This window comes from Myodes glareolus, chromosome 17 (assembly GCF_982192425.1).
Source record: "Myodes glareolus chromosome 17, mMyoGla1.1, whole genome shotgun sequence".
In the NCBI taxonomy this organism is placed as follows: domain Eukaryota; kingdom Metazoa; phylum Chordata; class Mammalia; order Rodentia; family Cricetidae; genus Myodes; species Myodes glareolus.
Window position 1 is genome coordinate 51,551,041 of NC_142042.1, and position 25,860 is coordinate 51,576,900.

The window sequence follows — 25,860 nt, forward strand, 5'->3', positions numbered from 1 at the left end:
TTCGGATTTTTTTTTTTTCGTCTTCTCGCGAGGAAGAAAAAAAAAAGAGCAGGACAGAAAGCTCTCCGCTCTCTTCTCGCGAGATTTGTGAGTGGCCATCTTGCTCCTGCCCCTGACAGTCTCCGGTCGGGGTCACAGGGACGTGAAGTTCGTTGCCTGGGCTTTTGCAGACCATGCTGTCCCGGGTGGTACTTTCTGCCGCCGCCGCAGCGGGTGAGAGATGTAGACCCCGGGCTGGTCTGTCAGGATGACTGGGAAGAAGCTAGGCCTGGGGCCCCAGGGAGGTGGAAAGTGGGTGAAGAAAGGACAGCGACGTTTGGGCCTGAGCAGAGCTGCCGGACCATGTAGGATCTCGGGGGACGTCAAGGAGGGATGCATGGGACCGAGGAAGGTGGAAACTGAATTTCACCTTGACTTTGCTAACCTGCGCCTTGTGTGTTTGCAGCCCCGTGTGTGAAGAACGCGGCTGTCCTGGGACCAGGGTAAGTATCACAGCGTCTTATTACTCAAGTTTATTTTTCTTAGCTTTAAGCCAGAAATTACTGTTTTCCTTCCTTTTGGCGAACTTAAATCCTCATTCAGACGCTTGTTCTTCTAATTGCCTTGAACGTTTTCATCTCCCCCCTGTGACAGAAACCCGAAGACGGTAAGTCTCGCCCCTCACTGTGACCTTCAGCGACAACCCAGCTCGGAATCAGTCACTAGATTACACTCAAGAACAGATCTGGTTAAATATAACAAATAATGTTGTTTTGAGTGTCACCCAGATTTCAGCCTTCTGTTGCCATATCCGGAGTCAGAAATCATGCGTTATTTGGTAATGTTTGTCTTGACTATCACAGAATGAGCGAGACTGAATAACTTACACCACAGCTACGTCTAACAGTTTACAGGCTCCAAAGGAAGAGCCGGGTAGACCTGGCTCCTCCTCTTAGCTGTGACACCTCACTTAGAGCCGTATATAATGGTTTATGAGATATAAGAGAATTAATTCTTGTAAAACTCAGAAAACAGTGCTTAGTGCATTGTGTGTGCTAGAAATGTTGGCGCTGCTGCAGGTAAAATTTTTTTCTTAAAACATATCAGGGTGTGTATGAAGTGTTTTAACTCCCAAACTTAACCATACAGCTTTCAAAGTTTACTAACTGCAAAATGCTTGAAAAGGCTGGCCTCGTTTAGGTGTGATTGTCTTGTGTGTGCAATAAAGTGAGACTGTAATTGATTGCTTTTGACTTACAGAAAAGCCACACCATACAAACATTGAAAAATAGCTGTGTGGTCCTTAGCACTGCCAAAAATAAATTATGGCGCAAGTGATAAGTGAATTACGTGCAGAAGATACAAGAAGCACCTTCGTTTCTCCTCTGTCACACTGCATTCTCTGGTACATCGGCAAGGCTCGTCCTTGAGCGGATGCTTTCACTCTGACTATGCCCATACCATTACTATGGCAGGAGCAGTTAAGGACCCTTTAGTCTTCTGTTTTTATCCTGGTACAGCCCGTTCTCGATGTAATAGAGATTATAACAGTCTCCCACCTGAATCCTTCGGAGTTCATATCCCTCTTGAAATAAAATCGAAACTTGGCAAAACCAAGAAACTCAACCGGAATCCACCCCATTTATATCGTGGTTCTCCTCAGCCTTCCATGTTTTGCTTTATGCTCTAGTCGTACCAGCCTTGCTTTTCTCTGGGAAAATGCCAAGCTCCTTTTTTTTCCTTTGAGAATTATATTTTTATTTATCTGTATGTGTGTGTGTGTGCATGTGTGTGCATGTATGTATGTGTGTGCGCTTGCTTGCACGCAAGTGTTTCTACACAAATGCTTGCAAAGGCAAGAGGCTAAGAGGCTGTTAGATCTGGAGCTGGACTTAAGGGTGGTTGTGAGCAACCTAGCATAGGTGCAGGGAACTGAACTCTGGTTCTATGGAAGCACAGCAAACATTCTTGACTGCTGGACCATCTTTTCAGCCCTAAGCTTATTTTAGTTGTCATATGTTCATTGTATGAAATACTAGCTTTTGTAAGGACATTTTTATACAAGTGTATAATGTACCTTGAGCAAGCAGAGCCCCCCCTCTTTGCTCATCTATCTTTTTTCTCTCCTCTCCGTCCCCCATTAGTCTTCATTCTTCTGTATAGTTTGGCTTCCACTTTCATGTTATGTACATGCTGTGCGTATCTATGTAAAATTTGATATCTACAAATGAAAGAAAACATATTTTTATTTTTCTGAGACTGAATTTGACTTATGATAATCTCCAGTTATATGTTTTCTCATCCTGTATAGTTGAATAAAATTTCAGTGTGCATATAGCACATTTTCTCCATCCATTCCTCTGTTGTAGGCACCTAGATTGCCTCCATAATTTAGCTGTTGTGAATAATGCTGCGTTAAGCACTGATGTACCTGTTTCTGTGGTGTGCTGACTTGGAATCCTTGGCGTAAATATATAGGAGTGGTCTAACTGAGTCATATGATCTATTTTTAGTTTTTTTATGCGCCCTTCATATTGATTTTTTTTTTTTGGCTGGACTTGTTTACATTCCCACCAGCGGTGCATAACGTTTCTAACTTTCTTTTTATTTATTCTTTGTGTCTTTCATAACATGCATCTCCATTGCCTTCATTTTCCCATCCCTTCCTATCTGACTTCTGACCTTGCAACCTCCCCCCCCCCAATATAATAAAATAAAATTTCAGAGAAGGAAAAATCAATCTCATCATGGAAGCTGTAGTGTGACACAGTGAGTCATGCAGTAACCCTTTTATTCGTGTATATTCATGTATATTCATATATCCTTTCTTGCCAGTGTTCTTTATAAGGAGTCATTGGTCTGGTTCAAGGCCTCTGCTTTCTACTACACTATCAATGCTGGGTCCTCATCTTGGTTATCCCACTGTTGCCCTATGTTGTGGAGATCCTGCAGCTTTGGATCTGCAGGACCGGTCCTTTCATGTGCTCCAGCAGATCATAGATGGGGTGGACCAGTTCATAACCCTGGTTCTGGGCCTAGCTAGTTGCAGGTTGGCAATGCAGGCTGTCCTGCATTGCCCTAGCTAGTTCTGATTTCACGTCCTCAGGGTTGATTCTCCCACACCCACACCTTCAAAGTCAGTTCTCCTGTGTTGCCTAGGGGCCTCTCTCCCAAGTGTTGTAGCTGATTGTAGCACAATTAATAAAAACACAGAGACCGATATTGGAGTTCAATCTAAAGGTCTAAAAAGCAGAACAGCCAGCCACTGGCTCTTATCTCTTGTCTCTACCTTAGTCCGAAGTGGTGATCCTGTCTCCAGGAATCTCAGAATGAAACTGTATGATAGCTGTCTCCTCCCATTTTATATTCCACTCTAGTGCAGGGATTAAAGTTGTGTTTCACCATTGCCTGGACTGTAAGGCTGACCAGTGGGGCTGTTTTACTCTCTGAACTTCAGGCAAGCTTTATTAAAATTAAAATATAAATGAATATCACTAGCTGATGAGGAGTAGGGACAACTCCCCCCTCTCCTATGACCTCAGGACCAGCTTTTCCACCTGCCTCAGGCATTGATGGGGGGGCAATGTGGTAGAGTTTTTTGTTTGTTTGTTTTTGGTGTTTGGGTTTTTTTTGGGGGGGGGCTTTGGTTTTTCTATTGCAGCCTTTGTTTGCAGTGTTGTGGAGCTCACTTTGGATCAGGCCTGTCTCAAACTCAGAGATTTGCGTACCTCTGCCTCCTGAGTGCTGGGATTAAAGACGTATGTCACACCAGCTTCATTGTGCTTTTTATGTTCCTGTTGGCTGGTGATATTGAACCATTTTTCTTTGAGACAGAGCTTTCCTCTGTAGCCCTGGCTTGCCTGGAAATTGTTATGTAGTAGACCACGCTGCTCTCAAGGAGATTGACCTTCCTTGATTAAAGGCCTAGGCCCAGCTTTTTTCTTTGTTTATTCACCGTTTTGAGTTTGGCTGTTTCGTTGACCCATTAATTGATTAAGGTGTATTTCTTATAATTTAGGGGTTTTGTTTAGGGGGGTCATTTGCAGGGGGATTTTGTCATTTTATTTTTTATTTACAGGATACTAATTCTGTTTAGATGTACTTACCGAGATTTTCTCATTCTGTAACTGTCTCTTAATTCAGTTTCTTCCTTTGCTGTAAAGAAGCTTTTTAATTTTATAAAATTTCATGTCAGTTCTTGGCATTATTTCCTGAATAATTAACACCCGCAGAAAGTACTTGCCTGTGTTTGAAAGCTTTTGTTAGTTTAGGATAGGGTTTTTTTTGTTGTTGTTGCTTGTTGTTTTTTTAAATATTTATTTATTTATTACGTGTACAATATTCTGTCTGTGTGTATGCCTGAAGGCCAGAAGAGGACTCCAGACCTCATTACAGATGGTTGTGAGCCACCGTGTGGTTGCTGGAAATTGAACTCAGGACCTTTGGAAGAGCAGGCAATGCTCTTAACCGCTGAGCCATCTCTCTAGCCCCCTAAGATAGGATCTTGTACAGACTGAGAAATAGCAATCTAGCTTCATTCCTCTGCATGTGGATATCCATTTTCCCAGCATCATTTGTTGAAGTGTTTCTTTGTAGAGGATATGCTTTGAGGTATCTGGCAGACTATTTGGATTTGGCTGTTATTAAATAAAAGGCATTCCAAGCAGAAGCAGCAAAATAAGGCAAGTACTTGTTTTTGAGAGATGTGAATAGTTTGTATGAGTAAAGGTAGGACACCAAAGAAAGGTGAAGGTGCCCAGTTTGCAGGAACTGGGTCAGCTATGCTATATTGTTTGTTTCCTGTAAATAGAAAAGAGCATACTGAAGGTCAGCCTGCTGTCAGGTTCATGTTTTAGAAGCATGGGCGGTAATATGGAAGAAGGAGCTACCTTTAAGGAGTATTTGGCAAGAAGGGCCATCTCGTTTGGGGATGTTAAAATAGTTTAAGAAAGAGATAACCTTGGCAAACTGAAAAGTACTGTTTCACAGAGCAGTCCCTCAAAGGGAATAACATTCAGAGTGGCCCTGTAAGTTATGTTTTATTTCTTACATAAAGAAATCTGAGATTACACAAACTTAAGTTCTGGGTATGGTAAGATGGTTTAGCAGGTTTAAGATACCTGCCACTAAACCTGACAGGTATTCCTGAGTCCTGTTTCCCAGACCCACGTGGTGGAAGGAGAGAAACAGCCCCTGCACATTGTCCTCTGCCCCTCGTGGTGGTGTGCGTGTGTGTAGACACACACAATACAAAAAGGAAGGATAGAAAGAAATTTTTAAAAACTTAAAATTCTTTGCTCAAAACCGAGTGGTTGGTCTAAGATTTTAACTTAGGGCATTTGACTGTAGTCCTTTCTGTTGTGTTTCATTGTTCCTGATTGACATACGACGTCTTACGCAAAGATTTCAGTGGAGGTTTCAAGTGCCTTAAGTCACTGCCCTGGACTTTCCTATTTCTATCTGTTCTCTTTCTGTTGTGACAATAGGAAGCACCTCAGTCTTTATCCCCATTCGTTATTTTTGTTAATTGTTCATACATTGTGTTTTCTCTGAAAAATTGGTATTGTATAATGATTCCTTGTAGGGTATTACAGGCAACAAGGGTCTTTCACACAGGACAGCCACGTCTCGCCCCTGTACCACCTCTTCCTGAATATGGAGGAAAAGTACGTCTTGGGCTGATTCCTGAAGAATTTTTCCAGTTTCTTTACCCTAAAACTGGCGTAACAGGTGAGCATTGTCCAGGCTTTAGTAATACATTTGAGTACTACTGTTAAAATCAAGTCAGTTCTTTTATCAGAAGAAATTGTAGTGTTTCCATATATTTTTTTAAAAAAAAACAAAAACCTTTAACTTCTCTTTGAAATTTTGTTTCATGATTTTAATTTACTTTTATACCTTTGTTTCCATTTTCTGACATGCTAATCATGCTGATTTCTTTGATTTCCTTGCAGGCATTTTTCTAACCATACAATAATGAGCTAAGTTTAAGTTTCTGATATTGTGCAACATATATTATAGGATAACTATTTTAAAGATAATGCCAGTATGTTATACAGTCAGATGACAAAAGAGACTATGACTAAAAATAAGGCAGTAGAGACTTAGAAAGAGGGGTGTGTGCGCACGTTTTAACAAATAGAAACATCTTCACTCATTGGTTGCTTTTATAAAAAGGCATAAACTTTAGAATCATGCTTTTTATAATGGCTGATTTCACTTTCGTTATTTAATGCTTAAACATTCCCGTGAGAGCGTTTTTATTGTCTGGAAGACCTAGAAAAGTGATTTGCAAGGGTATCTCCCCACTTGTGGCTGAACTCAATTGCAACTTAGGTCTTTTGGCTGAGCTACCTTTCTTTCACGGAACTGGAAACCCAAAATTTGTTTTTAGCCGAGACTGGCCTAAAATAATAGCACTTCCTTATCTGACACTGAAGAAAATGGGTGTCTTCAGATCTTCATAAATTATTAAAATGTTAATATAGTGGGCCTTTTTTATGAACTCATATTTGAAATTCATAAACTAAAGACAATGGAGGGAAGGAAACCTGAAACTTTCAGAAATCTGGGTTCAGTATAGTTGGGACTATATCTCTCACTCTTGTGATACATTGTCAAATTATTTATCCCTACTGCAACTCAGACTACAGGGCTGCTCTTACAAAGCCTTGTGTCCCATCCTAGCATCTGGTAAGATACCAAGGGAATGTTATGTAAATATTTGTGTTTTAAACACTATAGTTTGAAAATCCTATAGTGTAGACACTTACATGTACATGGTGGCACCCTGTAATCCCAGCCAGAAGATTGCCACAGGAAGTTCAGTGCCAAACAGGGTTACAGAGCAAGACTGCTTGAGAGGTGTGGGGGAGGGGAGGATCACTTTAGTTCCACTCTTTTGAGAAGCCTAGATCCACTCTATGCACTAGTATAAATTTCAACTTTTTAAGATTTGTATTTTTATGTGTGTGTTTTGCCTGCATGTATATCTGTGTACCACCTGCAAGCAGTGTTCTTAGAGGCCAGGAGAGTGTGTTGGAACTGGAGTTACCAAAGATTGTGAGCCGCCATGTGGGTGTTAATTCAAGCCTGGGCTCTCTGCAAGAGCAGCATATGCTCTTAACCACTAAGCCATTTCTCCAATCCCATAAATTCCAACTTTTAAAAACCTAAAAAGAATGTCAGACATCAGTAAGAAGTCTGAAGCCTGGCAGAGGGGGTGCATGCCTTAATCCCAGCACTTGGGTGGCAGAGGAACACAGATCTCTAAGTTCAAGGACAGTCTGGTCTACAGGGCAAGCTCCAAGATAACCAGTGCTACACAGAAAAGCCTTGTCTTGAAAGGGGGTGGGGAGTGGCTATGTGTGTCCTAAATCCTCTTCTCTCTAAACTCAGTCTTTTTTTCTTAAGTAACTATATAATTAGTTGCCTATAGAAGTTGAGAATTTTAATAAACAATTCTTTTTTATGTGTATATGTATATATATTTATTTTTTTAAAGATTTATTTATTTATTATGTATACAACATTCCTTCCATGTGTGCCTGCAGGCCAGAAGAGGGCACCAGATCTCATTATAGATGGCTGTGAGCCACCATGTGGTTGCTGGGAATTGAACTCAGGACCTCTGGAAGAGCATCCAGTGCTCTTAACCACTGAGCCATCTCTCCAGCCCTGTTATATATATTTTATAATAATTGGTTTTTCTCTTATGGTTCCTGTACTTTATATTATTTCTATTTTATCAGCACTGAGAAAAAGGTACTCTTTCCCCTTTGAGGAAACAAAGTTCAGAGTTTATTTTGATATCTGTTTCTGATAGGTTGTATAGTCATGATACAGATTTTCTTCAGTTCAGATCTTTATTATTTCAGCTCTGGGTACTATTAAAACTGTATGTGTATAATCTGATTATCACTTTTAACTTTGCCTTGAAGTAACCAAATGCACAGTAGGCATAACATATAAGGTAATTCTTTGTTCTTCTAGGACCCTACGTGCTTGGAACTGGGCTTAGCTTGTATTTTCTGTCCAAAGAAATATATGTGATTACCCCAGAGACCTTCTCTACCATAACAGTAGTAGGGTTGATTGTCTATGTGATTAAGAAATATGGTGCTTCTATTGGAGAATTTCTTGATAAACTTAATGAGGTAAGAATGTTCAACTTTGTTTCCCACTCTTGACTGTAGCATAAACATCCCAGTTATCTAATATAATTATTATTTATAGGAATGTTAGAGGAAAAAGTACATCAATAACTATTGTTACCATGGTTACAGTTATGTTGCAGTTAGTTACTGCTTTGATATAAAATTAAAATTTACTGAAGTCTTCAGATTTTACTAATGTTTTTCTCATTTCTAAAAATGAGAGTATATTTTATTTCATCTCTTTTTAGTAAAAAAAATTGTATAAAATTGCCAAATAATACATTTTAAAAGCATGCCTAATTCTCTACATTGTGAATCAACTAGGATAAATTGGAACACAGTTATTTCTTTAGACTTAAAAACTATGCTTCCAATTGTGTTTGGTTGGTTGGTGGTGTTGGGACCCTGGTAAGGGCTCTCATGTAGCACAGACTGACCTTAAACTTTTCTGTAAAGTCAAAGCTGACCTTGAATTCCTGGATTCCTTAACATCCAATCTCCCTAGTGACAGAATTTTCTTTTAATTTTTTAAAACAAGGTCTCTGTGTATCTCTTGCTAGCCTAGTGATCACTATATAGGCCAGGCTCATCTTGAACATGGAGACATTCTGCTTCTGACAGTTGCCTTTATGTACTTTGATTGGATTCATTCTTCATTACCCGCTTCCATCCCTCCCATTTCTGCTGAACCTTTATTCCCAACAAGTCCTTTTCCTGCTTTTGTTTTTGTGACTCATGTAGTTTAGTGTTGCTTGCATGAACATAGGTGGGGTTTGTGTATAGAAGCATGGGCAGTTACCGGTAGGAATACTGGTAATAGAGAATGGCTTTCCCTCAACAACCATTAACTGCCTTAGTGAAGTGTGGGGCTTCATGAGTCCCTCCCCATCCATGATTGAATGTTGACAGCTCAGTCTTGCACAGGTAAAATAATCACAGCTGCTATGAATTCACTAGTTCAATGACGGTGTCATGTCCCAGCATTCCTCCATATCTACCAGCTATTAGATTTCCCACTTCCTCTTCCTTGGTGTTCCCTGAGCCTTGGTGAAAGTGATACAGATGTCACATTTAGGGTTGACCACTCCACAGTCATGTAGTCTTGGCACTTTGACTGGATAATGAGTCTCATAATTACCACCCACTGAAAGCAAGCTTCTCTGACCAAGGCTAAGAACTGCACTAATCTATGGGTATAGCATAAATATGCAGAAAGCAGTTGAATATTATTGTTGTAAGAGGAGCAGAGGCCCGCTTCCCGCCATCCTGCTCCCGGCCGCCTGGCTAGCTTATACCTTGAAATAACAACACACAAATTGTATTCATTTAAACATTGGCTGGCCCATTATTTCTAGCCTCTTATTGGCTAATTCTCACATCTTGATTCAACCCATTTCTAATCTGTATGTCACCACAAACTCATGACTAACCGGGAAAGATTCAGCATATTTGACCTGGCAGCTTCATGGTGGGTGGCTCTCTCTGACTCTGCCTTCTTTCTCCCAGCATTCTGTTCTGTCTCCCCACCTATCAAAAGGCCAAGGCAGTTTTCTTTATTCAACCAATGAAAGCAACACAAATATAGAAGGACCTCCTACACCAACTATATTCATTTTAAAATAAAAAAACAAGAATATGTTATATCCTCCTCAGCCATGGAATATTGACTAGATTTACAGACTCATGCTTAAATTCCTTCCTGTGCAGTAGATGGCAAATGCAATTAGAAAATGATTGATTACTGCCATAATAGTCCAAGCACTATTGTGACATTGAACATAGCTTCCTTGGCAGATTGGTGTTACAGATTGAAGGATTCAGATCTAGGAAAAAACCACTGATGACTTTTCTTCCTCAGCAGTCTACCTAGCACTTTCAGGCATTGTAAAAGCTAGCCAGCAGAGAAAAATTCCTTCTTAGTTCAAGCTAGATTTCTCTGTCCTGCAACCAAAGTGTCTTCAGCAGTAGCATTTTAACCATTTCATTCTAGTGCTCAGTGAAGAGCATTGGAAATAGACTGTATTAGGGTTCTGGAGCCTTCATGACCAACAACTTTGTGTCTCATACCTGGCACTGGATTTTTGTTTAATAGCCTAAGACTTCTAGGAGCAATATGATCCACCTATGCAGGCTCTCTCTGTTTAAGCTCTTTCATTATTATTATTATCATTATTATTATAATACTTTAATTAACTTGCAGAATAGTAAGTTTTTGTGTGACTTTTCCAATATCCTTAGTTTGAATTAATCCTACATCCTCCTACCTTGGTCTTTTTCATTCAATGTTATATATTGCATATAAGCAGTACTTCTGAAGATTTGGGTGTTTCCCTGTATGTGTCTTTCTTCATGGGCATTTTCATAAATGAAGGCTAAAACAGAGTATAAAATAAATCTTTTTGGTACCATTTGTGCTTCCACTGATATTGTACTATCAAAATTACAGCAAAAAATTGCTCAACTAGAAGAAGTAAAGCAAGCGACCATCAAACAAATCCAGGATGCGATTGACATGGAGAAGGCACAGCAGGCACTGGCTCAGAAGCGCCACTACCTCTTCGATGTTCAGAGGGTGGGTTCAGTAACTTCTAAGGACAGTGACATTATTCCTCTGTGTGTGTGTGTGTGTGTGTGTGTGTGTGTGTGTGTGTGTGTGTGTGTGTGAGAGAGAGAGAGAGAGAGAGAGAGAGAGAGAGAGAGAGAGAACTTCTGTCTGAGGAAAGAATGAAGCTCAACAGTAGATCACTTCCCTTCCATGGGCAAGAAAGCCTTAACACTATCAGAAATTCAGAATATTTTGAGGAATGATTAAATTTTTGAGATGAGTTTTATTTTATGTGAAAACAAAGATTTGACTAGAAGTTAGCAGTCATAATTATGTAGATATTTAAGAACTGCTAAATGAAAAAACTACATAGGATTGTTCTAAAATTAGAAGCAGTATAAGGTATAAAATAATATATTTTGAATTCATACAAAAGGAAAATAAAAAGTTAGGACTGATTTTTAAAAAGGCATACACTGTGTAAAAAAGGCCAAAGGTGAAATACATTCTTTGTATTTCATACATACTTGAATAAGAAAATCTTAACATTTGTTATTAAATAATTTGATCCTTAACATATACTCAGAAAGCATATCTAGGAAGCAGTAAAGCTTTTAATTGTACCCAGAGAGCTTAATTAGATTCTAAAATTAGAAATGTGTCAGATAGTTTGTCATTATTTTCTTTGAGCTCAGTATTTTGTGCCTAATATTTAAAGGTAAGATGTCTCATTGAAATTCTACATTGTAGAAGTATACAGCGTGGGGCTAAAGAGATGCTTCTGCAGTTGAGAGCAACAATGCTCTTAACTTGGGTGTTGTTGGATTTTCTTTTGCCCTAGCCCCACGTTGGAATGCCAAAATGTTGGGTTTTTTTTTTTACTCTTTTGGCTTTGGGAAGGGAGGTCCTTCTCCAAGCTCCCAAATAAATTATACATGGAAAGACTTATTCTTTTCTTATTTATACCCAGTCTTAGCTTGACTTGTTTCTAGCCAACTTTCCTTAACTTAAATTATCCCATCTACCTTTGCCTCTGGGCTTTTACCTTTCTCTATTTCTGTATATCTTTCTTTCCTTTTTACTCTGCCCTGGCATCCTCCTCTTCTTGTTTTCTTACTCCTCCTCTTTCTAGATGTCTCCTATTTATACTCACTGCCTGCCAGCCCCACCTATTCTTACTCCTGCCTCACTATTGACTGGTTAGCTCTTTATTAGACCATGAGCTGTTTTAGAAAGGCAAAGAATCATAGCTTCACAGAGTTAAATAAATGCAACATAAACAAAAGCAACAAATCCTTAAGAGTATGGGCCTTTGTAGCCTGATTGCATGTGTTCAGATCTTAGCTTCATAATTTATTGGCTCTGTAATCTTGGACAAGTTCAACTTTTTGCTTCAGTTTCTCTCTGTAAAATAGATACACTGATATCCCATGATGTATTTATAAAACTGAACTAAATTGACACAAACACAAGAATGTTTAGAACATAGTAGTTACTCGGTAAATATGAGCTACTATTCAAACATATATACAGAGAGAGAGCGCACAAGAGAGCGAGAGACCGCACTATTTGTGGTAGAAGACGTTGGAAATAGCCTAACCTATTAGTAGATTTTGGGTAAATGAATCCAGGAACACAAGTATAGTAGACTCCAGTGTACTTTAAAATTGAGGAGGGTGGTATATCGTAAGGAAAGTGATATGTGTATGCATGTATCTCTCTGTTGGGTTTATTAAATATTTCTGGGGAAGAATGTAAGGAATGCAGGAAGATGATAGCCTGTGTCACGTGCTGTTTTACTACCTGCATATTAAAAGAATTTTACATAAACATGAGAAATGTAGTATGCTACCTGGAAAATCTCCCAGAAGTATTCCTTCATGTATGCAAAAACATTTCTTAATTAAATGCAAACCATTTAATTCTTCCCCTCAGAATAATATTGCCTTGGCCTTGGAAGTCACCTACCGGGAACGGCTCCATAGAGCATATAAGGAGGTGAAGAATCGCCTGGACTACCATATTTCTGTACAGAACATGATGCGTCGCAAGGAGCAAGAGCACATGATAGACTGGGTGGAAAAGCATGTGGTACAGAGCATTTCTGCACAGCAGGTACATGACCTTTTGTAGCTTCTGTGGTTGGACTGGTATTCTGGCAATAATATGCTGTTTAGTGTGTGTGTGTGTGTGTGTAGTTGCGGGGGTGGAGGGGAGGCAGTTCCTTCCCTCTACTGTGCAGTTTGGTGGCAAGTGTCTTTGCCTGCTGTCTTAGTTACTTTCCTTCTTCTTTGACAAAGCACCATGACCAAGCCAACTTATAAAAGAAAGGTTTAGTATGGGGCTCATGGTTCCAGAGGGTGGTAGAGTCCATGGCATCATGGTGGGCAGCAGGCATGACAGTAGCTGAGAACTTACATCTGAGCCACAACAGAAAACAGAAAAGGGCTGAGCCTGGCGTGAAATTTTGAAACTTCAAAGCCTACCCCAGTGGCAAAACACTCATATACATAAAATAAAATAAATCTTTTTTTTAAAAGTTGATGAAAAAGAAAAGCAAGGTCTGTCAGAATTTGATGGATTGTAACATGTACCTTATTTTAAATGCTTAGAAAATACCCCAAAAAATATATTGGAAAAAGACCTATAATTATTTTCTTTTTTTAGGTGTTTTTATTAGGGGTATATATATGTGCATACGAATGAATGTAGGTATCTCTGTACCTAAAATTCTCTGGAGCTGGAATTACAGATGGCAGTGAGCCACCTGATGTGGGTGCTGAAAACCGAACTCAGGTCCTTTGGAAGAATAGGAAGTGTACTTGACTGCTGAGCCATCTCTCCAGCCCCAATTATTTTCATTATTAATAGTATTTGTTGGTTGGTCTTTTTCGGTGTGCTGTGATTAACCAAACTAGCATCAGGTAAAGATATTATAAGTATATCTGACCTTAAGTTCTCTGTAGATTTTACTCTTAAAAGCTGTGGACCAGGGAAGTTTAGCTCCCAGGATTTGCTTCTAAAATAAATCACATCTTCCCTATGTTATATAATTATTTCCTCTTATAACCTTTTTTAGTAAGCTTTCAACATTAAGCAGTAATCTTGAGGTTCTATTCTAGTAGGGATTATGTCACCTTTATATGTTTTTGAGAGATTTAACTACATTTCTTTTTCTTTGTCACAGGAAAAGGAGACCATTGCCAAGTGTATTTCGGATCTAAAGCTGCTTGCTAAGAAGGCTCAAGCTCAGCCAGTTATGTGAATGTAGCTGTCTCAGTTGAGATGGCCAGAGAGAAATGGGAAGTAGTCTGTGTGAAGAACTCTTCCTGTTTTGCTGTCTATTGAAATCACAGTGTACCTTTTCTGAGAAATGATCGAGATTCATTTATTTAGTGACTTAACCCTATTGGCCAGTTAGGTATTTCTGATCCTTATTGTATATCTGGAGTTGACTGAAGATCACTTTTGAATAAGTAACTTGCAGTAACTTGCTGCCCAACTAAAATTACCAAGTTATAGTTTAAACTTGTAATTAGTTATACCATCTTGCAATAAAAATGACATTTGAAACAGAATTTGTAAGTTTCATACTCTGAAGTAGCACTTCAGTTATTCTGAGTAAGAATTATATGATAAAAAATGTCCTGGGTAAAGGATTCTTGCCATGCGTTCATGAGGACCTGATTTCAAATGCCCAGACCCATGTAAAAGTTGTGTGCAGTAGCACCCATCTGTAATCCTGGCGCTCCTGTGAAGAAGATGAGAGGCAGACACAGAAGAATCCCAGAAGGCTTGTAAACCAGGATAGTATACACAGCAGCAAAAGATGCAGGGCAAGATAAACACCAGAAGTTGTCTTCTTACCTCCACACATGTACATACAAACTGACATGTACATACATATATGTTAAAAAATTTAAAGATGTCATTGAACTAATTAGTATCTTGTTTATGAGATGTTCCAGGAGAGATCATAGTACTGAATTAAAGAACCACAAAAGAATACCAGTATTCAAAGAGGTTGATCAGAAATGGAAGAAAAAAAAACTGGCTGATAGGCACATATATAATGGCTTGGATTTAATTTTACTCGGGCTTATGGGTGTCCTGTAATAAATTTCAGTGGTATCTGGAGACATACATCTTATGCAGTTTCCTTAATCAACTCCACTATCTGCCTGCCTTTCCTAATTACTATGGTTACTCCAAATCCCATCCTTAGAATTGTACTGCATGTTCTACCTTGATAGTACCCAGACCACAATTTCTATTGCATGTATACAGATGGCCTCTTTGCCACAAATTTAGTCAGATGGCCAGTGTACAAAATTTCCCCAAATTTAAGCAGCATGAAAAAATTTGGCTTTTACCTAGAGAATCTTGTGTAGGTTTGGGTGACTCCTCCCAGAGAAATTGTCCTCCACGTAGAGAACTCAGATCTACTTTTAGACCTGTGTCAGACTTACCAGCTCATCACAGCCTCCATAAGAGCCCTTAACACAGACCGTGTGAGGCCAGCTCCCACAATCTGCTCCAGGGCAGTGTGAAAGACTTTATCTGAATGCTAGACATTTCCTGTACGAGAGGAAAAAAATAAACACAGATGCTTTCTAATGGTAACTTTCTCTTTTACTTTACCTTAAATAATCCTCTGAGACTCTCGTCACATCGCTAATTAGTTTTTACAGCTCCCTAATTAGCTCTACATAGTCCCGGTTACAGCTCTGCCCAGTCCCAGTTCTTCCCCTTTGTCCAATTCTCCTCACAGCCAAAATCTGAACAATTACACTTTTCAGGGCCAACCCATTCTCATAAGTCCCATAGTTTCTCTTAGGCTAGGAAGGTCACTTTGACCAGCCAGTGTGCAATCAATCATACTGTGGTTTTCTACCATTCCTTTTGCCTGCATCTTTACTAAATGAACCCTGCTCATTTCCATATCTCCATATACAGTTTTTATATGATGTGGTGTAACCTTCCTTAAACACTGTATTTTCATCTTGTATCCCAATTAGAACTCTTCCATGCAGGAGGGAGGGCCTTGTAATCGTCCACCCCAGCTGGGGAGCTATTGATAACTGATAGCCTCTGGGGAAGGAAGAGTCAATCTTCTTATGGTGTAGCCCCTAGTAAGCTGACCATGCTCCAGTGGAGTGCCCCACATCCCTGAGAATATGAGTAACACAAATTAGACTAGATGAATTATTTTTTTTAAAAAAAAAAAAAAGGACATAAAGTTGGGAAGGAGTGGGTTAAAGTTAAGAGCAGGGATCGAAAAGTTGTATGCATGTTTGTAATTCTCAGCAAAAATGTATTTTAAAACTCTTCGGCTGCAGAAATGTCTCAGCACTTAAGAGCACTGACTTTTTTTGGGGAGGGGAATGCAGGTTCAATTCCCAACACCCGTATGGGAGCTCACAATTGTTCATAACTCCAGTTCCAGGGGATTTCCACGGACACCAGCTATGCATGTGGTACACAGACATCTATGCAGGCTAAACATCCACCCACATAAAAAAAATTAATCTTCCACACATTTTTATTGTATAAACGTTAAATGTAGTCACATTGCACATGCTAGCTAACATTAATAATATATGTTACATAATCCCATAGATTTAAGAGTCTGAAAAATTCCTATGATCTGGTGATGTTCTCTATGGTAATGTCATACTTAGACCATTACTTACATGTTGGCAGTGATGCCAGTGTAAACAAACCTACTGCAAAACTACAGCACGTACATCTGACAGTGCCCAAGACTTGAAAGCTTTACAATACTGTAGCTTTGACCAACATTTCAGACTGTACTTACTCTGAAATAGTATGCTGTTTTATGCTGGTAGCAACTTCATTTATGTTTGTCAAAACTACCCCCTCTGAGAAAAGGTCTGGCTATACTATATAGCTTGTAGATCTTCCTTTCTCAGCCTCCTGAGTACAGGATTCAAAGATCCCTCACCACACCGGCTTATCTACTCTCTTGATTGCATCTGGAGGCCATACTGAGTGACTGATGCACCATCTTGAATTTGTATGAGTCTAGGGCTTGTATGAGTCCAGTCTCATCTTCACACAATGAACCCTGATAGCTGTGTATTTGCTGGATTCTAAAGACCTCCATACTCTCCTGGTTCTAGCCCATCTGTGTATAGTGTCTCCCCTCCTACCAGTGCATGATCCTGAACCTGCTGAGACTTCTCCCCAAAACGCTGCCTAACGCCAGCCACCAATCCTTAGGTGGTCTATGGCATCTATCTATTGAGTGGGTTTAGTCATATTATTTTACTAATAAATGCTTATAAACAAATGAATCTTCTTGCCCCCTCAAAAGGGATTTCAATGCTCTGAACACACTTGAGTTCTCAGCCTGTTGTTTAGACATTTGACTCTTCATTTTTCTATGTCAGCATCCTCTCCTTAATCAGGCCTGATGCAAATTTTGAGGTCCTTGATGATGGTGATGATGTCATTCATGCTGGTGTCAGTTGCTTCAGGGAGGATAAGCAATGAACTTTCCTCTGCGGTATGGCATTTGTGTGTGAAAATGTACGCCAACAACTGTCATGGTTATGGGGCCTTTACAAATGTGAAACTGGGGCGGGGGTGTGGCTTTATTGGTAGATAACTTGACCAGCGTGCTTGAAGGTCTGAGTTTAATCCCAGCACCACATAAACCAGGCATGTTTATGTGCTGTAATCCTGGCATGCAGCAGGTTTAGGCAGGGAGATTGGAAGGTCATGGAGGCAGGGAGGTTGGAAGGTCATTGTCATCCATACCAGTTTAAGGCCAGCCTAGCCTCTGTGAGAAGAGACCCATTGTAAAGACAGAGAAGCCAGGGAATGGGAAAAAATATCATTGGTTTCAAAGAGGAAGTCTGTGGCTTGGACTTAAACATATCTTTGCGACACAGCTAGATGGTGTCAGTGGCAGTGGAAGCAAACTCTGTTTCACCATTTCTGAAAAAGACGAGGAAGAGAAGCAAGTTTCGTCTTCGACAATTGCATCTTTTGACTGAACTTTTTCTGGAAAGGTAAATTAAAGAACCTTCTAATCCATACTAAGTAAGTGTTCATCAAAGGACATTTTAATTTTTACTTGGTGGTTTCTGGTTTCTCATGGTGGTTTCACCATTTGGTGGGTGAAGGATTGAATGACTGTGTGGCACAGGTCTCGTAGGTAAGTCTCATAAGTCTCTTGTGCCAGATCACGCTGCAAACACCATTGTTTCTGGCTCAACTTCCTGTTTCTGTCACATATTTGGATTACTGTTATTTTCTTATGAAATAAAATATTTGTGGTGTGTGTGTGTGTGTGTGTGTATGTGTGTGTACATGTCAAGGACAAATTTAAGGTCAGTTCTTTCCTTTCACCTTTACATGGGATCTAGGAATTGAACCCAGGTTTCCAGGGTTGTGGGGTATGTGCCTTTACCTTCTGAGCCATCTCGTTGGCCCTTATGTTGGTAGATTGTTTTTGTTCTGAGACAGGGTATGTAGCCCTGCCTGGCCTAGAACTCAGGCTGTCCTTGAACTCCAAGAGATCTGCCTGCCTCTGCCAAATGCTGGGATTAAAAATGTGAGTCAACCATGCCAGACTTGTTTTAGATTTTTGGGACAGCCTGTTTAATCCACGCTAGCCTTGACCTCATGGCAAGTCTCCTGCCATGAAGACTCAGTTAGCCAGTCTCTCAAGTGCTGGGATTACAAGTGTGCTACCACCTCTGGATGTATTATTGTTTTTGCCTCCCGGATTTGTAAGTAGCTGTTTCTCTGGTGCTGTAAGATGATTTAGCCTGCAAGGGTAGAGTGACCTAAGTTGTTTCTCTGGGATACTATTTATTTGGATTGCCCGTTCATATAGAGAGCCACTGCTGCAAAAGCAGAAAGTCATGAGTAGTTTTAAATGTAAGATGTAGTGGAAATCCCCATTCCTCGGGAAGAAAATATTTCAACAATTTAAATATATATATTTATAGAAATCACAAATATATACTGTAATAAAATACAAGATGTGCTAATATTTTATGATGTTCTGAAATGAATACTATTGACTTGTTTTATTTTTATTTTATTTTGTTTTATTTCTAGACAGGATCTCACTATGTAGCCCTGACTGTCCTAGAACTCACTATGTTTACCAGGCTGACCTCGAACTCACAGACATCCATTTGCCTCTGCTTTCCCAAATGCTGGGATTAAAAGCATGTACCACCTCACACGACCAACATAAATTTCCAAAAGAACCAATGATTGATAGAAAAATCATTATCCCTGCTGATTCTGCGTGGACTATGGTCTTTCTGTTTTCATAGTTCAGACTTCTCCCCAAATTTTCCTGTCAGTATTTCCTTTTGATCTGACAGTGACAGATCTGACAGTGCTTGCTGAGTGACCAGATGTGTTATAGCGCTGCCTCACTACTGTTTTAATGGCACTTGGGGACAGGAAGCCAACTTCGATTCCTAGATCCCATATAAAGGTGAGAGGAAAGAACTGATTTGAAAGTTGTCCTTGACATGTACACCCCACATACCCCACAAATATGTTTTTTAATTTCAAAAGTCTTCCCCTGTCTAAGGATTGGGAACAATCACTTATGAGAGCTGATGGCTTAAAACATGTGAACTGTTTATGACGTTTTCTGTCTTAATAAATCACCTTCAAATTCAGCAGAAATTGTAGAGACTCCAACTTTTTTTGTCACAGGTTTGCCTAAATAACTAATTAAAATTGTGGTCACCAAAAAATAACCAGGGTTGTAGCCAAAATTTTATACATAAAAGCACCAGTCTCATTGTTAGTTATTAACGAATTGGAAAACATTTGTGTAAACTGGGAACTGATTAGGAACATCCATCTGTGCTCAATAACATGCTAGAACACGAGTCTGCTACCACAGTTTCGGTTCTTTCTGGTCAACTATATTTGAAAGCACGAACGGGAAATTTCCATAAATAACAACTATGTTTTAAATAGCTTTTACCATGGTATAATCCTGTGATTACCATGTTTTATTTTAGTTTTGTAGCCAATCCCTCTCTGTAATACTTTCTAAAGGAAACTTCACAGGTATGGCATGTGTACTTGTTGGTTCTGCGTGTCAACTTAACACAAACTAGAGTCATCAGAGAGGAAGGAACCTCACTTGAGGAAATGCCTCCATGAGATCCAGCTGTAAGGCATTTTCTCATCTAGTGATCAATGGGGGAGCGTCCAGCCTGTGGTGGGTGGTGCCATCTCTGGGCTGGTGGTCCTGAATGCTATAAGGCAGGTCAAGCAAGGCCATGGAAGTAAGCCAGTAAGCAGCACGCCTCCATGGCCTCTGCATCAGCTCCTGTCTCCAGGTTCCTGCCCTGTTTGAGTTTCTGTCCTGGCTTCCTTTAGTGATGAAGAGTAAGGTGGTAGTGTAAGCCAAAGAAATCCTTTCCTCTCCAACTTTGTTAGTAGCCCTAACGAAGACAGCATGTATAAGAAAGAGCTTGGTCTATGCTGTCCAGGTTTTGGGACTGTCTTTGGTCTTTGACACCTGTGCAACATCTTGCAAAGTATCTCTACAAACAGGGTGGAGAAGTACTGCAGCAGAAAGGACAGTCACCCTTAAACTGTTCTGCAAGGGTTTTAGAAGTGTGTAAGCATGAACATAAAATGTTGAGCAAAAACCAGATCTGACCTTGTATGAGAAGCAATGTTTCAGGCGGCTTTAATAAAGCACAGGGTGTGGCTAAAAGGCATCCACTCAGCTAGCAATGTGCACTAGGGATCCAGGTGATACTGCTTTCCTGCCCTTAGATGCTTTATCGTTTCTGTGTTTTGCCTAGACATAATGCTGTGCACCACATGCTTGTCTGGTGCCCACAGAGGTCAGGAGAAGGCATCCCTGGGAATTAGAGTCACAGATGTTGTGAGCTGCCATGTGAGTGTTGGGGATCATACCTGGGTCCTCTGGAAGAGCAGCAGCAAATGGTCCTAACCACTGAGTCATCTCTCCAGTCTCTTCTTTGCATTCATTTTAATAATACCTAGAGATCGTTTAATGAGATGCATACATGTCTGAAAAGCTACCACGTATCTCAGATTACTTTAAAGAAGTGCAGTGTGTCATTCTGTGTTACAATGGAGGAGTCATCAGGTGTGTCAAAGCCACACAGTGGTAGTGGGTTGGTGCCCCCCAAAGTTCTGGATTTTGCTTTGTATTTTTGAGTGATAGATTGATTGGTTGGTTGACAAACTGATTGATTGATTGAATGATTGATTGATTGACAGCTAGTAGTTTTCTTGGTTTTATTTGTTTGTTTGCTTGTTTTATTTATTTTCATGTATGTGCATGCAGTATTAGTGCAGGCGAGAAGATGGTATCAGATCCCCTGGGACTGGAATTGTAGATGTGACCTGAATCCTTGTCCTCTAGAAGATCACTAAGTGCTCGTAGCCACTAGTCCATCATCTCTCCAGTTCCTTAGTTTTGTTTGTTCGTTTGCAATAGGGCCTCAAATGTTACCTGGGCTAACTTGGAAATTTGCTGCTTAGTAAAGGTTGACCTTGAACTCCTGATCCTCCTCATCCTACCACCTTCCCAGTGCTGGGATTAGAGACATATCACACTACACCCAGCAGCTGCATATCTCTAAACGCACAGAGAGCAATGCTAGGGTTCAGTTCTAACTTCATGTACATGCCCGGGTGAACAAAGCACCGAAGATGCCCCATTGCACCTCCACGGTAGGATTAGCCCATTCTGACCTACACCCCAGTGAATGCCCCGCCATGCCCAGACTCCATACCAAGCTAAAGAGTACCTGTTTTATTCTCAGGAGAAGACAGCATGGGATCTGGCTCCTCTACATCTAAACCTGAAACCAGTGAGTCCAGGACAGAAGTCACTGCTTCCCTTGGCACTTACAGTAACTTGGCAAAAGAAGGAATTGCGTTGAAAACTCCACAGGGGACAGTGTTCGCTAGAGCATTTCTGAGTTAGCATTCAAGTTTCCCATAATGCAGAAATCAGTGCCCCCAAGGAATGAATAGAAAAAGGAATCAGAAAGACCTTATTGGCTCTCCAAACTGAGTTGATCAGCTAGTAGTTTAAGAAAATCTAGTTCATGTTTCTTCTCATTCTCCTTCCCTGTGGGTTAGGCACTAGAAAAGACACAGACAGACAGAAAGACACACACACACACACACACACACACACACACACACACACACACACACACAGTTGGGGGAGATGTCAGGAGGAGTTTGGGGAGTGCCTACTGAGGTCAAAGGATCCACATCTCCCCAGGGCTTCCCACTAGACCTTAGGGAAACACAGGATGTTATTTGTTCGTATAAGGGACACAGGGCTTTGGATACTGCCCCCTGCTTCTTTAGTTCCTATACCATTTCATCCTAGCTCTTCATCTCATCTTAAAGGTCTCAGCTGGGGTATAGCTCAGTGGTGGAGGGCTTGCCCTGGTATGCAAAAGGCTCTGGGTTCACTTGCCTAGCTCTGGCAAAAAAGACCCACTGTTCTCCCCTCTACAAAGCGGTAGCCCACTTGTAAGTCCCCAAGGGTAGTGGAGGTACTTGGGGTCTCATCCTGGAGGGAATGGAAGGAGAAGGGGTGGGGACACTTATCCCCCCAAACTGATCCCTCTCATGTTCTCTGCAGGCACAGTCTCCACGACAATCCCAGTGACCAGCTCTGCACCCTGTTTCTCCAAACCCAAGTAAAGGAACACATTTATCCAAGTTATGCGGCGCTGGTGTTTTGTTGACTATTTTGTCTTGGGGCCTTATGAAGGGCAGTCTGAGTGTGAAAAGAGATCAGGAACAGTGAAAGAACTCAGTGTTTGATCTTAGGAGTATATAGCTATGCTGTTTTGAGTGCAGGGTGGGGGTGGGGAGGAGATTGAGCACGCCTCACAACGTAGCCCAGTTTGTTTTTCTGGCTTCCATTTGCCACAATCTTCCTGCCTCAGCTTCCCAAGTGCTGGTTTCTAAGTGGTATGAACTCAGCATTGCCCAAGATTTGAGAGATCCTGAGTCCCCAGAACTACACAGTGCTGAGGTGTGGAGTCTTGAGGGTAGGACTGGGAGAGTCTCAGATGCCCCTGGAACCCGAAAGCAAAATGTTTCTTCCCAAGCAGAGGGTGGGAGCAAGTCCATTGGCCCACGTGAGAGCCTAAGCAAGACAGTTATGCCTGGTTGCCGGGAAAGGCTCCAAGAGGCCCCTGCCAGCAGTTCACCTACTCCCTCTCTTTGCCAACACAGAAAGGAACATTTGATCTTGGCCTTTTTTGCTGGGGTTCTGCTGACACTGCTAATCGTGGCCCTTATCTTCTTCATCATCAAGAGCTGCCGAAGAAGTGAGTGGGCTCTGTGAGATGAGCCTTCTCTTGCTGCCGCTGAGAAGAGCATGAGCAATGAGTGATGGGGAAGTGATGGAGAGAAGGCCCGCTCAGCCCGCCCTCCCCGCAGACCCACCTCGAGGCCCTCCCTGCTCTTCCCTGCTTCTCTCCCCCTACACCCCTACCTACTAACCTTCACCCAAGGTTGAGGGGAAAGGCTCCCCGCTGCTCTAGACCCCACGGTGAGAGTATAACCCTCTTCTTTTTGGCCTCTGCTGCAGGTTACTCCAGCGCTCAGGCCCAGGACCCTCTTTCGGAGCCTCCTAGCAAGGTAAGACCATGCCGTTGTTTTAGGGCTGCGAGAGGGGAACAGAGAGTGATGAAGTTGGTGTGAAATTTATTTGGGGGGAGTTGGTTTGTTCTGTGTCATCTACATACTGGGTTACGGGCTGGGATATTGGGGTCACTTCCTGGACTCTGGGCAAGTGACTCTTTTATGGGTTCTTCTTTGGGTCCCCAGTTATGGAAGCTTTCGGGACGCCTTCAAAGGAACACCTTTTACTGCAAATTCACTATTCCTCCTCTTTCTCCTCGTAAGCTTTCATCCGCATCCAAGGAGTCACTTACCTACGCCAGCATGACTTTCAAGTCCTCGGAAGAAAACGGCAATGGCTTGACTGGAAACCGCTCCACAGGCTTGGACCCCACTGTCTACTCTGAGATTAAAGTAGCGGACCCATCCCTGCCTCTTCAATGAGGCCGAACGCAGGACCTCAGCTCAGCTCCAGCTACATGCTGCTTTCTGGCTTTGTTCTGTGTGTTTGCTTTGGTTGTTTGTTTCCTACAGACTTAGGAGCACAGCCTATGGGCAGCTGCAGTCGGAGGCACACAGACTTGTTCTGGCAGCGCTGTCTTCTGTGCGGGGAAACCCTGCCAGACGAGAGGCTGCAGGTCTTTCATTCCGACTGGCAGCAACAGCCCCTTGAGCAACTTCCCTGCACTTTCCAAAGGGGAACGGAGTTCAAGATAAAAAAATTCACTGATGATAACCAGGGAGGAGCCAACCCTAGCGAACAGTCTAAGATTTTCAAATAATGGCAGCCCCTCCTCCAGGGTTGGCCCCTTCTTCCTCAGTTAGCACTCTGTCCCATCATCTTCTCCAGAAGTCAATATCAGAGTTCTCAACCAACACAAAGTCCATACTGTGTAAAACACTAGTCAAATGTGGGTTTCTCTCTCCTCTATAGAGCATTAGAGATGTGTGTGACAACCTTGGTTGAAAGCCAAAGGTAAAAATAAAACATTAATTTACCCCCCAAACAAAGGGACAATCATAGACTGCCTCATTAAAAATATCAGGAAGGTTCTCTTTAATTAGGCAAGTATACTTTAAAATGTAAGTACTAAACAAGAAGAAAAAAATTATCAAATAAATATGAAGGCTGGTGAGATAGATAAGGACATTTGCCACCAAACCTGACAACTTAAGTTCGAGTGTTCGAGCCCTGGGACCTACATGGTGGACAGAGAGAACTGACTCCTGAAAATCATCATATAATCTTCATGTTTACTCTGTGTTGTGTGTACATGTACACACACATGCATATGCACACACACACAAAATAAATATCAACTCGGCTATTTGTGACAGCTTTATCTTTTGGTTTTTAGTTTTTGGTTTTTTGAAACAGGGTTTCTTTGGGAAACAATCCTGGCTGTCCTAGAACTCACTTTGTAGACCAGGCTGGCCTTGAACTCACAGAGACCCACCTGCCTCTGCCTCCTGAGTGCTGGGATTAAAGGCGTGTGCCACCAATGCCTGGTGATAGCATTCTTAAGACCTGTGCAAGCCCAAGAACAGAGAGGTAAGTTGGACACAATCCCACCCCTAACTGAAGAACTGTAGACAATTATTAGCTGCTGGGAAACAAACAGTCAATTTTCTCTTAAGAGTACAGTACCTGGTAAATTGCCGTGTATAAATTCAACCATGGCCACTGGGCAAAACTGGGACTGGTCAGGGGCAGAGGGAGAGCATTTCTTGGTGTTTGAGACTCAAATGGAGGAAGGCTACAAGTATGCAGGTATGATATCCATAACCTTCCCCTTCCCCTCAGGCTGCTGAGAGACTTGCAGTTTCCTCCCAATAGAAAGGAACTGGAACAAAGCCCAAACCATCCTCATTAAAGGCTTTGCAAGAGCCACGAGCTAATCTGACAAGATATATACAGAATCTGGTCAACACGCAATCTCCATTCCAACCCCGTTCTGATCCAGCGGACCATTTGAAGATTCTGAGTCTGAGCCTGGTGGGCCTATACTCCATCAGAATGAACCATGGCATATTAAACTGTGGGTTTCTGAAACTAGGGAAATGCCTCAAACAGTAAAGGGCTTGTCTTGCAGGAACAAGAACTTGACTTTGATCCCCAGAACTTGTGCAAAAATGTGGGGCATGGTAGTTGTAGGGCATGCTTGTCATCCTAGCCCTGAAGATGTAGAGTCTGAAGTGTCTCTGGGTTTCATCGTTCAGCTAACCTAGCTTAATCAGCAAGCTCCAGGCCAGTGAGAGAGACTGTTTCTTACAAGGTGGACAGCTCCTGAGGAATGACATCTGAGGTACTCTTCCAGCCTCCACATATACAAGCGCACACATGAATGTGCACTTTCCCCACGGAAAACCAGGGTTCTTAGGAGGGCAGTAAAGGCCATGATGAAGCAGCTGGAAGGACACCGTATGGGGAGAGGGTTGCAGGTTGCAAGGAAGCGTGTGGGGTAGCAGTAATCCTGCACCAATGATGTGACTCTGCTGGCTCCCGCAGATGACGATGCCTCATTCTTGCCT

The 25,860-nt window shown here is 41.5% G+C and overlaps 2 protein-coding genes across 3 annotated transcripts; both read left to right on the forward strand.

Moving 5' to 3' along the window:
• Positions 1 to 57: 57 nt before the first annotated feature.
• Atp5pb (ATP synthase peripheral stalk-membrane subunit b) lies at positions 58 to 14,258 on the forward strand. The gene is made up of 7 exons (XM_048442321.3): positions 58 to 213; positions 446 to 482; positions 5,564 to 5,709; positions 7,972 to 8,135; positions 10,582 to 10,707; positions 12,616 to 12,795; positions 13,868 to 14,258. Exons 1-7 carry the CDS (start codon positions 174 to 176, stop codon positions 13,943 to 13,945), a joined length of 771 nt encoding a protein of 256 aa, XP_048298278.1. The 5' UTR covers positions 58 to 173; the 3' UTR covers positions 13,946 to 14,258.
• A 140-nt stretch (positions 14,259 to 14,398) lies between these two features.
• C17H1orf162 (chromosome 17 C1orf162 homolog) lies at positions 14,399 to 24,638 on the forward strand. Of its 2 annotated transcripts, none has more exons than XM_048442331.3 (6): positions 14,399 to 17,748; positions 21,498 to 21,545; positions 22,337 to 22,394; positions 22,939 to 23,033; positions 23,297 to 23,346; positions 23,614 to 24,638. In XM_048442331.3, the coding sequence occupies exons 2-6, from the start codon at positions 21,509 to 21,511 to the stop codon at positions 23,770 to 23,772; spliced, it is 399 nt and encodes a 132-aa protein (XP_048298288.1). In that variant the 5' UTR covers positions 14,399 to 17,748; positions 21,498 to 21,508; the 3' UTR covers positions 23,773 to 24,638. The 2 variants fall into 2 exon arrangements, with proteins under 2 accessions (XP_048298288.1, XP_048298287.1); XM_048442330.3 differs by having other exon boundaries at positions 14,399 to 17,717.
• Positions 24,639 to 25,860: the final 1,222 nt, after the last annotated feature.

Bases quoted from the DNA above. Each gene is read 5' to 3' on its own strand.
- Atp5pb (XM_048442321.3), top strand. From the start codon at position 174: ATGCTGTCCCGGGTGGTACTTTCTGCCGCCGCCGCAGCGG. The intron at 214-445 runs GTGAGAGATGTA...GTGTGTTTGCAG, and splicing joins TTCTGCCGCCGCCGCAGCGG to CCCCGTGTGTGAAGAACGCG. The intron at 10,708-12,615 runs GTGGGTTCAGTA...TCTTCCCCTCAG, and splicing joins ACCTCTTCGATGTTCAGAGG to AATAATATTGCCTTGGCCTT.
- C17H1orf162 (XM_048442331.3), top strand. From the start codon at position 21,509: ATGGGATCTGGCTCCTCTACATCTAAACCTGAAACCA. The intron at 23,034-23,296 runs GTGAGTGGGCTC...CCTCTGCTGCAG, and splicing joins CATCAAGAGCTGCCGAAGAA to GTTACTCCAGCGCTCAGGCC. The intron at 23,347-23,613 runs GTAAGACCATGC...TCTCCTCGTAAG, and splicing joins TTTCGGAGCCTCCTAGCAAG to CTTTCATCCGCATCCAAGGA.